Here is a 15,459-nt window from a genome sequence, read left to right as displayed (position 1 = left end):
AGCCTCCTGAGTAGCTGGAATAACAGGTGCCTGCCACCATACCCAGCTAATTTGTGTATTTTTAGCAGGGATGGGGTTTTGCCATGTTGGCCAGGCTGGTCTTGAACTCCTGATCTCAGGTGATCCACCGGCGTTGGCCTCCCAAAGCGCTAGGATTACAGGCATGAGCCACTGTGCCCGGCCGGTCTGTTTCTTTAGAAAGTTCTTCTGTAAGTATCACACAAAATGTTTTCAGTTGCCTTACATTTTTATCTTATGAAATAGAATATAGGAAAAGAAGGGATTGTGGATCTCATTTTGGCAAGCGAGTTATCTTTCCCACCAGCTCTCAGAAGCATTCCAGACAGATAAGGATTTTTTCTGTTCTCGTGGCCTCTTGCCAGTGCTAGATTTTGTACAAATGGCCTTATTTTCCCAGAATTATGAAACTCCTTTGAAACTTGCTCTGAGCCTATCCTCCACAAATACATTCAGTTCCCTGCAAAATAATGGTAAGGCATCCTTCAGGGACAGATAATGGACCTGTTATTTCCCCACAACTTGAGTAGCCCCTGACTTAAGAAGAGCAACTGAATCATGTGATGCTGGTGTGTGTTACTCAAGTCATCAAATTCTGTCATTTAAAGGGATCTTAAGGTCCTCTTGTCCAGTGCTTCCCATGTGGTATGCCAGTGTGCCACCACGTACAGCTGGGCCACTGCAGAGTGGCGGGTGAGCCTCAAGTAACTGACTCCCTTCAGCTCAGATGTACCTTGTGTACAGCTTACAAGAATAATCATGATGATGTGTGATTTATGCTTTACATGCTAACATTAGATCCTAATGTAAGAGAGGTCTCCCCTGAACTACATGGTACTAGACTTCATGTGTTAATATTCTGGTGTATTTGTTGTTTTTTGGCCAGGGACGGAAAAACTCATTTCGAATGTGCTTATTATTAATATATTTGTTATTTGCAAGAAGTTATGCAGGCATTTTGGAATTATTTTCATAATAGGGTAGACAACTACCTTCATATTCTTTTATTTGGTAGAGACAAGGTCTTTGTTCTGTTGCCCAGACTGGAGTGCAGTGGCACGATCATAGCTAACTGAAGCTTTGAACTCCTGGGCTCAAGCCCTCACACCTCAGCCTCCGGAGTAGCTGGGACTACGGGCGTATGCCACCACATCTAGCTAGTTTTTAAAATTTTTTTGTACAGACAGTCTTGCTATGTTTTCCAGGGTGGTCTTGAACTCCTCATTCAAGTCGTCCTCCTACTTGGGCCTCCCAAGTTGTTGGGATTATAGGTGTGAGCCACCATGCCCAGCCACATGCCATATTCTTTATATTACTTTCCTGACTCCTGGCACCCTAGGGCCGACTTCGGGTTCCCTGCTTGCCCTTTATTGCTTTCCTGACATCTAACAGGCTCTTAGGAGGTATTTCTTTAGCTTATGGTGTGTAGCCATATGTATTTGAATCAGCCAAGTGAAGTTATCAAGATAATAAATGAGAAACTACTTACATGTTGTAGGTTAGCCTTTTCAGCATTTTTTGCTGAAGTTCTCAGAACCAAGAGAACCTGAATTATTAGCAGTAGTATGGGTAGCTGTTGATGTTTCATATCCTGCCATGGTTTGTATCCTCAAGGAAGCTGAATGAATAATGTCTGAAGTTGAGTGAATAATAAAATCAAGCAATTTTCTTTCTTTAAAAAAAATTTGTTAACTTTTATTTTTTTATTTTTATTTTTCTGAGACGGAGTCTCACTCTGTTGCCCAGGCTGGAGTGCAGTGGCACGATCTTAGCTCATTGCAACCTCTGCCTCCCAGGTTCAAGTGATTCTCCTGCCTCAGCCTCCCGAGTAGCTGGAATTACAGGCGTGTGCACCACCGCACCTGGGTAATTTTTTTTTTATTTTTAGTAGAGACAGAATTTCGCCATGATGGCCAGGCTGATCTCGAACTCCTGACCTCAGGTGATCAGCCCGTCTCAGCCTCCCCAGGTGCTGGGATTACAGGCATGAGCCACCGCGCCTGGCCTTAACTTTTAATTGAAAAAAATGTGAAGTGTACACAAATACGTTGTGACTAGGTTCATGAACCTCCATGTGCCCATCACTTAACTGTCTCATTTTATTTGTAGCAGTCATTCCAAGAGTGTTAAGTCCTCAGACTAAGCATCAGTAGCATCTGGAAACTTACTAGAAATGTAAATTTTTTTTTTTTTTCTTTTGAGACGGAGTCTTGCTTTGTCACCAGGCTGGAGTGCAGTGGCATGATCTTGGCTCACTACAACCTCCGCTTCCAAGGTTCAAGCCATTCTTCTGCCTCAGCCTCCCAAGTAGCTGGGATTACAGGTGTGCGCCACCACACCCAGCTAATTTTTGTATTTTTAGTAGAGATGGGGTTTCACCATGTTGGCCAGGATGGTCTTGATCTCCTGACCTCGCGATCTGCCCGCCTCGGCCTCCCAAAGTGTTGGGATTACAGGCATGAGCCACCGCGCCCAGCCGCTAGAAATGTCAGTTTCCGCTAGTGGAAGATGTAGTGAATCAGAAACTTGGGGTGGAGCCTATCAATCTGTGGTTTAGCAAGCCACCCAGCTGATTCTGATGACCACTGAAGCCTGAGGATCACTATAGATACCATTTCATCCTACCTCTGCTCTTGTCTTTCAAAGCAAATGCTGTCATTTTATTTGTAAATATATTAGTACATAAATTGTCTTTTTTAAAACATAACACAAATGGGCATAACATTTAGAAAGCAGCCTGCTAATGGGTCCCCATGTTAAATGGAAGCTTACCATCTGATCTCTCTTTTTTTTTTTTTTTTTTTTTTTTTTTTTTTTGAGATGGAGTCTCTCTGTTGCCCAGGCTGGAGTGCAGTGGTGCAATCTCGGCTCCTGGCTCCGCCTCCCAGGTTCATGCCCTTCTCCTGCCTCAGCCTCCCAGAGTAGCTGGGACTATAGAGCCTGCCACCATTACCCTGGCTAATTTTTTCTTTTTTTTTTTTCTTTTTTTAATTTTTTAGTAGGCTGAGGTTTCACTTTCTGTGTTATGGGATGATCTCAATCTCCTGACCTCGTGATCTGCCCAGCTTGGCCTCCCAAAGTGCTGGGATTACAGGCTTGAGCCACCACGCCTGGCTACCCTCTGATCTCTTACTTCCGCTCATACGATCTACTTTAAAGAAATAACTGAGGCCGGGCGCGGTGGCTCAAGCCTGTAATCCCAGCACTTTGGGAGGCCGAGACGGGCGGATCACGAGGTCAGGAGATCGAGACCATCCTGGCTAACACGGTGAAACCCCGTCTCTACTAAAAAATACAAAAAACTAGCCGGGCGAGGTGGCGGGCGCCTGTAGTCCCAGCTACTCAGGAGGCTGAGGCAGGAGAATGGCGTAAATCCGGGAGGCGGAGCTTGCAGTGAGCCGAGATCCGGCCACTGCACTCCAGCCTGGGCGACAGAGCGAGACTCCGCCTCCTAAAGTAAAAATAAAAAAAAAACAAAAAAAAAAAAAAAAAAAAAAAAAAAAAAAAAGAAATAACTGGACAGATGCTTCATGATGAGTATACAAGGATGCTTGCAATGCCTAGATGGGGAAAACTTAGGAATACCACGTCTCATAGTGAGGGATTGGCTAAATAAGTTATGTTTTATCCAGTCAGTGGAATACTATGAAATCATTATGCAGAAGGATGTCCCTGATGCTGTTGCTATGTAGGAAAAGCAGTTTTCAAACCACATATTGGGTGGTCCCATTTTCTTTTCTCTATTCAGGGCGTGTGTGTGTGTGCGTGCGCGCCCACCATGTGCATGAGAGGGAGAATGTGTTTTTGTTGTGTGCAATAACTTAAGCACATAGGACAAAATGCTGAAATGTTACACACCAAAACACGAGTAGTTATCTTTGGAAGATACGATTTTGGATAATTTTTACCCTCTTCTTACCTATTTTTTTTTTTTTTTTTTTTAACAATGATGCATGTATTTTTATAGTAGGGAAAAACCATAAGGCTACTATAACTTTGGAAAGACATATTCATTAAAATTATAGCCTCTGATTGCATTTGCAGATGGACACATACTGGATTCAAAGAGATATGCCGTTATTGGAGCCGATCTCCGAGACCTGTCTGAACTGGAAGAGAAACTAAAGAAATGTAACATGAATACACAGTGAGATTTTTTTTTAAAACCTCTTTTACATTGGTGATTTTATGCTAATTATGAGATAAGGCCAGTCGGAAGTGCAGCATGATACTCATGTTCTTATTTTTTATTCTGTAAGTTTTATTTCATTGCTACCTAGTTTTCTGAAAAAAATTCTTTTTTTTTGAGGTGGAGTTTTGCTCTTGTTGCCCAGGCTGGAATGCAGTGGCACAATCTCAGCTCACCGCAACCTCCACCTCCCGGGTTCAAGTGATTCTCCTGCCTCAGCCTCCCGAGTAGCTGGGATTACAGGCATGCACCACCACACCCAGCTAAGTTTGTATTTTTAGTAGAGATGGGGTTTCTCCATGTAGTCAGTCTGGTCTCAAACTCCCGACCTCAGGTGATCTGCCTGCCTTGGCCTCCCAAAGTGTTGAGATTACAGTTGTAAGCCGTCACGCCTGGCCTAGTTTTCTGAAATTTTTTAAGCAATACTGTTCTTCAAGTCTGTTTCTACATCAGAATCACCTGTGTTACTTTGTAAAAATACTGGTGCCTAATTTCATATAAAAGTTTGAGAGAAGATAATTGTATGGATAGAAACATGTTTGTGACATATAAAGAAAAGATTGGCGTCCAGAATATATAAAGAACAACTACTATTAAAAGCCTCATAGAAAAATGGGCAAAGGATAGATTACCAGGCAGTTCAAAGAAGAAACCAAATATCATATGAAACAGGTATTGGGCATCAGTGATAATCGGATGAAATTCTATTTTACTCTCACCAAGTTGGCAAAAATGTAACAGCTGACAATATCAAGTGTTGGCAAGGATATGGGGGATAGGGAATGATACACCACTGCTGGAAGTGAACTTGGTGCAACCATTGTGAGGAGCAATCTGAAAGTATCGAGTAACATTGTAAGTATGTGTACCATAGGATAAGCAGTTCCACTTTCGTGGGTGTCCCCTTGAGAAGATCTTGCATATATGCATAAGGAGAATGTTCCTTGTAGTTCATGAGTCTGGGAACTGAGTCCAGCTGCACAGGTTTGAATCCTGACAGGAACATGCACTAGACCATGACCTTGGATAACTTCACTTCTCTGCATCTGTTTCCTCTTCTGAAAAATGTGAATTATAGGCTGGGCGTGGTGTCTCATGCCTGTAATCCCAGCACTTTGGGAGGCCGAGGTGGGCAGATCACCTGAGGTCAGGAGTTCGAGACCAGCCTGGCCAGCATATTGAAGCCTCATCTCTACTAAAAATACAAAAAATTAGCTAGGCGTGGTGGTGGACGCCTGGACCCCAGCTACTCAGGAAGCTGAGGCAGGAGAATCATTTGAACCCAGGAGGTGGAGATTGCAGTGAGCCAAGATCACAACATCGCACTGCAGCCTAGACAACAGAGCAAGACTCCATCTCAAAAAAAAAAAAAAAAAGTGAGAATGTGAATACTAATAGAACCCACCTGTAAGTGTTAGCAGTTGAGAATGTTGATAACTGTCAAGTCTCTAGCAAACCAGCTCTTCATTTCTGTAGTTTTAATTGTTGCTGATGATTTTGATGGTTCCTCAAAGAGAAGATAAAAATAATTCCTATTCCCAATACTTAGAGATAACCACCTTAATAAATTTTATCCCAAAATTTGTAAATATATGTTTTTCTTTAAAATGTGATTATGCTATGTGTATAATTTTGGAACTTTTTGTTTGTTTGGAGACAGGGTCTTACTCTGTCACCCAGGCTGGAGTGCAGTGGCGTGATCTGTGCTTACTGCAGCGTGACTCTCCCAGGCTCAAGTGATCCTCCCACCTCAGCTTCCTGAGTAGCTGGGACCACAGGTGTGCACCACCACACCCAGTTAATTTTTGTAGAGACAAGGTTTCGCCATATTGCCCAGGCTTGCTTTGAACTCCTGAGCCCAAGCAATCTGCCTGCCTTGGCCTCCCAAAGTATTGGAATTACAGGTGTGTGCCATTGCACCCAGCCAGTTTTGGAACTTTTAAAAGAATCGTCTGGGCACGGTGGCTCACGCCTGTAATCCCAGCACTTTGGGAGGCTGAGACAGGCAGATCACGAAGCAAGAGATTGAGACCATCCTGGCCAACATGGAGAAACGTCGTCTCTACTAAAAATACAAAAATTAGCTGGGTGTGGTGGTGTGTGCCTGTAGTCCCAGCTACTTCGGAGGCTGAGGCAGGGGAATTGCTTGAACTCAGGAGGCAGAAGTTGCAGTGAGCTGAGATTGCGCCACTGCACTCCAGCCTGTTGACAGAATGAGACTCCGTCTCAAAAAAAAAAAAAAAAAAAAAAATCAAATACATGTGTATATATGTACACATACAATCATTTGTTTGTTAGTCTATTCACTCATTTAGCAAATAATCGAGGTTCTGTGAGGTACCGGTACTCACTATAGAGCCGTGAACAAAACAGCGTACACATTATTGTGTAAGGAAAAGAGACATTAAACAACTAATGACATTTGACTGTTTAGTTACTCCTGGGATATCTGCTTTGAAGAAGTGCAGGGAAGCATCTGATAGGCCACTTGAATCTGGGGACCATGGTTAGCTTTTGTATCAATAAACACAGTCCCTGAAACATCATACTTACGAGCTGCATAGTAGTCCATTGGGTAGGGCATACCATGTTCTTTTCAACCAGTTTCTTGTTGGGCTTAGCTGGATGTTCTGCAGTTTAGGCTGGGCTTAGCTGGATGTTCTTCTGCAGTTTGGGTTGGCCTTCCTTAGCTGGAGGTTATTCTGCAGTTTGGACAGGGCTTAGCCGGATGGTTCTGATTGGGGTTGGTTTTAGCTGATATCCTGGAGTTCAATCATGTGGATTGTGGGCAGGCCAGCTAGGGTCTGGCTGGCTGTCAGTTGGGAGGCCTCCTTCTCTTCCACAGATCTTCTCCTCCTATAGCAGGCTAGCTTGGGTTCCTTCAGATGGTTCCTTCTCCTCCTATAGCAGGCTAGCTTGGGTTCCTTTAGATTTCCAAGTGCAGCAAGAGAGCAAGCACCAATGTGCAAGTGACTTTAAAACTTCTGCTTGCATCATGTTTGCTACTGTCCTGTTGACCAAAGCAAAAGTTTCATGACCAGCCTAGATTCCAGGGGTAGAAGAATAAACACCTCTCAAATGGGAGAAGCCTCAGTGTTATGTTGGCATGGTGCGAGTGCACAGCAGGGGAGAACTTGTAGCCGTTTTTGCAGTCCACCACACAGGCTTAACATGTTTTCATTGCCACCCAAATCATTGCTCACTGCTCACCTGTTCACAGTAGAAAGCTCGGATTGTGATGGTATTCCCCAAGTATTTCTGCCCTGACTGGGGCTGTGCTCGCTCAGGCCTTCTGATTTCCCTGGGGCATGGACTTCCCCACCAGCGCTGCAGTACGATTAGAGGGTCCTGACTTGATGATAACAAATTTATGTGCCTTTTTTTCTTCTCTTAAGATTGCCAACACTCCTGATAGCTGAATGTGTGCTGGTTTACATGACTCCAGAGCAGTCCGCAAACCTCCTGAAGTGGGCAGCCAGCAGTTTTGAGGCAGCCATGTTCATAAACTACGAACAGGTAAAAGGAAGCACAGGAGAATTGGATTCTGTACAGGACCCCTGTGGTGGTTTCCCTCTCCCAGCACCCTTCGGATAACTTCCCTTATCCTTTTCCTTCTTCCTTCAGCCTCTCACGTATCTCCTTTATTCATCAACCAGCAATCTTAGTACTCCTGACCTCTTGACCTCCTGCAGACTTTTAGCCAGAGTTATTGGAACTTCTGTCTTAGCCTTTACAAAAGTCTTTCAAGTTCTTATTTTTATCATTACATGTACCGTGGAGTCATAGAACATGAGGAAGGGGATTTTGGCTACTAGCATTTCGGGGTAGCAACTCAGATGCTTTCAGGGACAGGCAGGTGGTACCAGTGGAGGAAGTCAGCCAGGTGTAGTAGTGTAGGGTTTGGGGACTGTGGTGAACTGGAGCACCAATGTCCCACCTCACGGGAGTGGCCACTGTCCGTTTACAGCCAGTTGTTATCATGTAGGCATGTGAGCCTAGAGCTGCCAGAACTACTGATTTTTGAAAGAAGCTGGAAATGTAGGATTTTAATGTAAAATATTCTAGTTTCTAAGATGACCATGTATGATTTACCAGCTGCCTGTTTACTTCTTCTAATTTATTGCAGAAAAAGTTCTGTTTTAGAGCTTTGGAATAGCCCAGCTTGGGTTGAATCTTGGCCCTGGCTTGTGCTCTCAGCTATGTGACCTTAGGCAGCACAGCTTAGTGATTGGGAGTCCATGCTCCAGAGGTGGGCATTCCTGCTGTGTGACCTGGGCAAGTTACATAACCCCTCTGTGCCTGTTTCTTTTTTTTTCTTTTCTTTCCCTTTCCCTTTCCCTTTCCTTTCCTTTTCTTTCTTTTCTTTGCCAGAGTTTCACTCTTATTGCCCAGGCTGGAGTGCAGTGGCGCGATCTTGGCTCTCTGCAACCTCCACCTCCCAGGTTCAAGCCATTCTCCTGCCTCAGCCTTCCAAATAGCTGGGATTACAGGTGTGCACCATCACATCCGGCTAATTTTGTGTTTTTAGTAGAGATGGGGTTTCACCATGTTGGCCAGGCTGGTCTCAAACTCATGACCTCAGGTGATCTGCCTGCCTCAGCCACCCAAAGTGCTGGGATTACAGGCGTGAGCCACCATGCCCGGCTGTCCCTCTGTGCCTGTTTCTTCATCTGAAAATAATAGTCCCTACTTCATATCATTGTTGTGAGATGTAAATGAGTTAATGTATCCAAAAGCACTGACAGTGTTGCCCAGCTGTAAGTAAGCATCAGCTATTTTTTGCTCTCTCTGAGCCCCCGTTCTTTGTTTTTAAAGAAATAATACCCACTTGGCTGGGCACGGAGGCTCACGCCTGTGATCCCAGCACTTTGGGGAGGCCGATGTGGGCATATCACCTGAGGTCAGGAGTTCGAGACCAGCTTGGCCAACATGGTGAAACCCTGTCTCTACTAAAAATACAAAAATTAGCCAGGCATGGTGGCAGATGCCTGTAATCCCAGCTACATGGGAGGCTGAGGCAGGAGAATCGCTTGAACCGGGGAGGCAGAGGTTGCAGTTAGCTGAGACTATACCATTGTACTCCAGCCTGGGTGACAGAGTGAGACTCTATCTCAAAAAAAAAATAATAATAATAATACCCGCTCTCCAGATTATTATGGGGATTCCTGAGATGCTGTCAGTGGCTTATTGCATGATAAGCACTGATACATGCTCACTATTTTTATTGTGTATTGCTTTTTGTTTATTTGTTTGTGTGAGGTAGGGTCTCACTCTATCACCCAGGCTGGAGTGCAGTGGTGGGGATCATGGCTCACTGCAACCTCGACCTGGGGCTCAGATGATCCTGCCAGGTCATCCTCCCAAGTAGCTGAGATCACAGGTGCACATACCACGCCCAGTTAATTTTTAAATTTTTTTTGTAGAGACAGGGTTTTGCCATGTTGCCCGGGTTGGTCAGTTTTTTTTTTTTAATCTCCTTTTCTTTTTTATTTTATCACACAAAAGATCAATAAGGGGACTTGCCCAGTGTCACGTAATTATGGACAGATCTAGGGCTAGCCCTTGGTCTCTCAACCTCCTCCCCAGGTCCCTTCCTGCCCAGGTTCCTGTGTAGATGGTTCTTGATTGGTTGATTTTGCATCCTTCCCTCTCTTTAGTTGGGAGCGCTCCTCAGACTCTGTCTTCCGTCCTGATGGATGGATGTAATGGAAGGTGGCCTCACTGGTCTTTTCTTTTGATGTGAATAAATCCTGGGGACCTATCTTTGCTTTCAGGATAACCACATCTGGGGAAACAAATTCCACTGTCCATACTCCACGTTTCGGATTTATGCTGCTGCTTTCACTTTCCTTACTTTGTGTATTCTTTTGTTGAACAAGTGTTTATTCAACATCATATGAGAGATGATGGATTCAGTGAATTCTGACCAGAGATCTTGTCACTTTGGAGCAAGCCTGGGAATGTGCCAGTTTTCAAAATGTTGTCCACAGCTGTCCCTCAACCGGTTCTGCTCCCACTCGCCACCCTCACCTGGTGCATAATGAACATTTAAGTTAATTCAGTAATTTCCTAACAAACACAAAATGATCAGCACCTCACAAACATGTATTAATTGCTCACATGCCTTACATTGTTTGCTTTTCCTTTTTTTTTTTTTTTTCTTTTTTTCAGAAACAGGGTCTTGTTCTGTCACCCAGGCTGGAGTGCAGTGGTGCCATCATAGTTCACTGCAGCCTTGAGCTTCCAGGCTCAAGTGATCCCCCAACCTTAGTCTCCCCATTAGTTAGGACTGTAGATGCACATCACCATTCTCAGCTAAATTTTTTTTTTTTTTTTTTTGGTAGAGACGGGATCTTGCTGTGTTGTCCAGGCTGGTCTCAAACTTCTGGCCTCAAGCAGTTCTCCTACCCCAGTGTCCCAAAGCCCTGGGACTACAAGCATCAGCCACCATGCTTAGCTTGTTTTCTGATTAGTAGTTTAAGATGACAAAACTACATGGATGATAATAATTTCAATCATAATTCTAAAGCAGTGGTAGCAAATTCTTAGATTTTGCTTACTATATAGCAGGGACTATTCTATGAGTTTTACTTATATTAACTTTATTTATTTATTTATTTTTTGAGATGGAATCTTACCCTGTCACCCAGGCTGGAGTGCAGTGGCACAATCTTGGCTCATTGCAACCTCCACCTCCCAGGTTCAAGTGATTGTCCTGCCTCAGCCTCCTGAGTAACTGGGATTACAGGTGTGTGCCACCATTCCCAGCTAATTTTGTATTTTTAGTAGAGACGGGGTTTCACCATGTTGGCCAGGCTGCTTTTGAACTCCTGACCTCAAGTGATCTGCCTACCTCAGCCTCCCAAAGTGCTGGGATTACAGGTGTGAGCCACTGCACCTGGCCTATTAATTTATGTAATTATCACAGCTAGCCACAAGTAGATACTAGTACTATTCTAATTCTATAGGTAAGGGGAGACTGAGGCACAGAGTTATGTAGTTTACACACAGCCTCAAAGCTCTTAAATGTCAAGCAAAGATTCAAACCCAGGCAATAAAACGACAGAGTATGTGCTGACAAACACTTTCTATCTGGAATGAAGAAGTGCCATGTGATCATTAGTGCTACATTCCTTTCTCTCCACCAAAATAGTGTTGGTTCTTGTCTAGCAGTGCTGTCGTGTGCACTCTGAAAATCATTTCTCATATTGTTAAGCGGATTTTCCGCCGCTGAGATGGAGTTTCGCTCTTGTTGCCCAGCCTGGAATGCAGTGGTGCGATCTCGGCTCGCTGCAACCTCCAACTCGCAGGTTTAAGCGATTCTCCTGCCTGAGCCTCCCTAGTAGCTGGGATTATACTTGCCTGCCACCACACCCAGCTAATTTTTGCATTTTCAGTAGAGATGGGGTTTCACCATGTTGGTCAGGCTGGTCTCGAACTCCTGGCCTCAAGTGATCCGCCTGCTTTAGCCTCCCAAAGTACTGGGATTACAGGCATGAGCCACCGCACCCGTCCTTTTTTTTTTTTTTGAGACAAGAGTCTGTCATCCAGACTGGAGTGCAGTTGCACAATCTTGGCTCACTGCAACCTCTGCCTTCCGGGTGCAAGTGATTCTCCTGTCTCAACCTCCTGAGTAGCTGGGATTACAGGCACATGCCACTGTGTCTGGCTGATTTTTGTATTTTTAGTAGGGACGGTGTTTCACCATGTTGGCCAGGCTGGTGTTGAACTCCTGACCTCAAGTGATCTACTCGCTTCAGCCTCCCAAAGTGCTGAGATTACAGGCATGGCCACCATGCCTGGCTGAAAGTGGTGAATTTTTGAAAAAGCAATAGTGTATATACAATGGTGTACACTAATATTGTTTCCTGGCGTTTTTCATATATAATTTGAGATTTTTTAGATCAGTTTTTGTAATTCAAAAAGTAATACCACATGCAGAGTACAAAAATTAAAAATACAACAGGGTAGACAAGGAAAAGTAAATCTCTCTCTTGCCCCAGACCTTGGTCCTCTAATCGGGAAAGCAAGGCTGCCACATTCCAGAATTTTTCTATGTACATAGGGATTCTTTTTTTCCTTGAAGACAGATGGGCGTATACTAACCATATTCCTCTCTACTTCACTTTTCAAGAGTTTACCCTAGAGGTCATTTCATGTCTGTATCTGTCTTCTCTTGTTTTCATGGCTATATATAATTTCGTTATACAGACATGCCAGGAGTTATTTCCAGATTCTTCCTATTTTACCTAATGCTGTGATAAACATTCTTGCATCTTAGCAGATACGTGTGAGTGTGTCTGTAGGGTAGATTGCTTTCGGTGGAGTTGGTGGATCACAGGTTGAGCATTTATTTTTTATTTTTTGGGTTTTTTTATTTTTTGAGATGGAGTCTCGCTCTGTCGCCCAGGCTGGAGTGCAGTGACACAATCTCGGCTCACTGCAAGCTCCGCCTCCCAGGTTCACGCCATTCTCCTGCCTCAGCCTCCCGAGTAGCTGGGATTACAGGCACCCGCCACCATGCCCGGCTAATTTTTTGTATTTTTAGTAGAGAAGGGGTTTCACCGTGTTAGCCAGGATAGTCTCGATCTCCTGACCTCGTGATCCGCCCACCTTGGCCTCCCAAAGTGCTGGGATTACAGGCGTGAGCCACCGCGCCCTGCCAGGTTGAGCATTTAAAATGGGTGTATCCTGCCCAATTGCCCTTCCAGGGCTACCCAGGTTTATGCTCCCGCCAGCACTGTGCTGGTGCCTGCCCCTCAGTCGTTTTCCTATGCTGGCTGTGCCTAATCAGACGTCAGCCTCTACTGCTTAAAAATAGGATGATGATGTTTTATTTTGCGTTTTTTTTTTTTTTTTTTTTTTTGAGACGGAGTCTCGCTGTATCGCCCAGGCTGGAGTGCAGTGGCGCGATCTCGGCTCACTGCAAGCTCCGCCTCCCGGGTTCACGCCATTCTCCCACCTCAGCCTCCGAGTAGCTGGGACTACAGGCGCCCGCCACCACGCCCGGCTAGTTTTTTGTATTTTTAGTAGAGATGGGGTTTCACCATGTTAGCCAGGATGGTCTCGATCTCCTGACCTCGTGATCCACCCGCCTCGGCCTCCCAAAGTGCTGGGATTACAGGCTTGAGCCACCGCGCCTGGCCTTGATGTTTTATTTTGCATATTTAACAAACCCTTAGAGTAATGTCTTACCTTCTCTTTCCCTCCTAGGTGAACATGGGTGATCGGTTTGGGCAGATCATGATTGAAAACCTGCGGAGACGCCAGTGTGACCTGGCGGGAGTGGAGACTTGCAAGTCATTAGAGTCACAGGTCAGAGAGCAGGGACTGGGACATCCATTTGGACCCTTAGTCAACCAAGATATATAAAGGTCTTTCTTTGCAGATAGGATCATGGAGAAGCCCTGTTCAGTGCCTGCCACCATAGGCTGCTGAGCCTCCATGTGGGCCGCTAGTTCATGATACTGGGAAGACCAAGTCCTGCTTTGCCATCTTGGTGTAGAAAATACACATTTACATTTCCTACAACCTATTATTTTGACTTTGTATTATGCAAATTTTCAAACAAAAAGGTAGAGGGAATGGTAAAATAAAAACACACGTCCCATCACCTAACTTCAGTATTACTTATTTTATCAGTATTATTTCCTGTATTCTCCCACAATTTTTTTGTTGATGTTGGAATATTTTCAGGCAAATCCCGGACAGCACATGATTTCACCCCTAAATACGCATGTGAATCACCTACCAATAAGGACTTGCTTCTGCCAGGATGATGATGACACCATTTCACAGATCATACCTCACAAGCTGACAACTCCTTCATAGCATTTAATGCCCAGTTCATGTTCAATTTCCCCAGTTATTTAGAAAAAACCTTTTTTTTATAGTTGATGTGTTTGAATCAGGATTTAAACGTTGTCCACACTTTGTAGATGATTGATATGTCCCTTAAACCTCTTTGACTCTATAGTAATGCCCCCTTCCTTTAAAAAAGTCATTTATTTTTTCTCAAAACAACTCCCACCCCTGCCCCCATATAAATAGGTTCATTTTTTTGGGTGGGTGTGGTGGCTCACACCTATAATCCCAGCACTTTGGGATACTGAGGCAGGCAGATCACCTCAGTTCAGGAGTTTGAGACTAGCCTGGCCAATATGGTGAAACCCCATCTCTACTAAAAATACAAAAATTAGCCAGGCATGGTGGCACACGCCTGTAATCCCAGCTACTCGGGAGGCTGAGGCAGGAGATTTGCTTGAACCTGGGAGATGGAGGTTGCAGCGAGCCGAAATCAAGCTACTGCACTCCAGCCTGGGCAACAGAGTGAGCCTCTGTCTCAAAATAAATAAGTAAATTAAAAAATAAATAAATAGGTTCATTTTTACATGTCTTTTGTCACATAACCATTAGAATACTTTAAAAAACTGTCACTCATAGAAAAGTTCTTCCTTTATTTCTCTTTGGAAGTACTTCAGTGAATTTCTCCCCATTATAACAATGCTTGTTCAGTATGGAAAGTTGGAAAGTAAAAAGAAGATATTAGGGTCTAGGATGTGCTTTTGAGAAAGGAGTCAGCTCAGAGGAGGTCTGGTGTGCTTAAGAGCGTCTCAGTGCCTGGCGCACTGGCTCACACCTCTGATCCTAGCACCTTGGGCAGCTGAAGGGGGAGGAATCGCTTGAGCCTAGTAGGTCACGGCTGCAGTGAGCTGTGATCGCACCACTGCACTTCAGCCTGGGCAACAGAGTGAGACCTTGCCTCTTTAAAACAAAATAGTGTCTCAGATTTGTAAGCCAGTGCCTGGTAGTTCTCTAGTTCTCCATTTCTCTTCGTTGCACGTTTTAGAAAGAACGGCTCCTGTCGAATGGGTGGGAAACAGCATCGGCCGTCGACATGATGGAGTTGTACAACAGGTTACCTCGAGCTGAAGTGAGCAGGTATGGGGTTGGTGAGCGTCAGCTTGATGGGCGTTCATTGTGAACTGAAGGCATGATTGCCTCTATTCTTTAATGCAGAAAAACAGAACAATATGTGGAGATTTCATTTAAAAAAAAAAAAAAAAACACACAAGGCTAGGCACGGTGACTCACACTTGTAATCCCAGCACTTTGGGAGGCATAGGTGTACAGATCACTTGAGGTCAGGAGTTCGAGACCAGCCTGGCCAATATGGTGAAACCCCCGTCTCTACTAAAAATACAAAAACTAGCCAGGCGGGGTGGCACACATTTGTAATCCCAGCTACTCGG

The 15,459-nt window shown here is 44.5% G+C and overlaps 1 protein-coding gene across 11 annotated transcripts in view; it reads left to right on the top strand.

The window, feature by feature from the left end:
- LCMT1 (leucine carboxyl methyltransferase 1) overlaps nucleotides 1–15,459 on the top strand; it is a 79,855-nt gene that overhangs the window by 49,177 nt on the left and 15,219 nt on the right. For 7 of the 11 annotated variants that reach the window (XM_021931834.2, XM_021931836.2, XM_021931838.2 and 4 more), the window contains exons 6-9: nucleotides 4,063–4,165; nucleotides 7,603–7,723; nucleotides 13,421–13,522; nucleotides 15,057–15,148. In XM_021931834.2, coding sequence (XP_021787526.1) covers nucleotides 4,063–4,165; nucleotides 7,603–7,723; nucleotides 13,421–13,522; nucleotides 15,057–15,148 — 418 coding nt within the window. The remainder of the gene's footprint in view (nucleotides 1–4,062; nucleotides 4,166–7,602; nucleotides 7,724–13,420; nucleotides 13,523–15,056; nucleotides 15,149–15,459) is intronic. The other 4 variants (XR_002519179.2, XR_002519177.2, XR_002519178.2 and 1 more) reach the window with 1 other exon arrangement.

Source organism: Papio anubis, chromosome 18 (genome assembly GCF_008728515.1).
Source record: "Papio anubis isolate 15944 chromosome 18, Panubis1.0, whole genome shotgun sequence".
Classification (NCBI taxonomy): domain Eukaryota; kingdom Metazoa; phylum Chordata; class Mammalia; order Primates; family Cercopithecidae; genus Papio; species Papio anubis.
The sequence above is the reverse complement of the archived record's forward strand: the minus strand, read 5'-3'. Positions and strand labels throughout refer to the sequence as shown.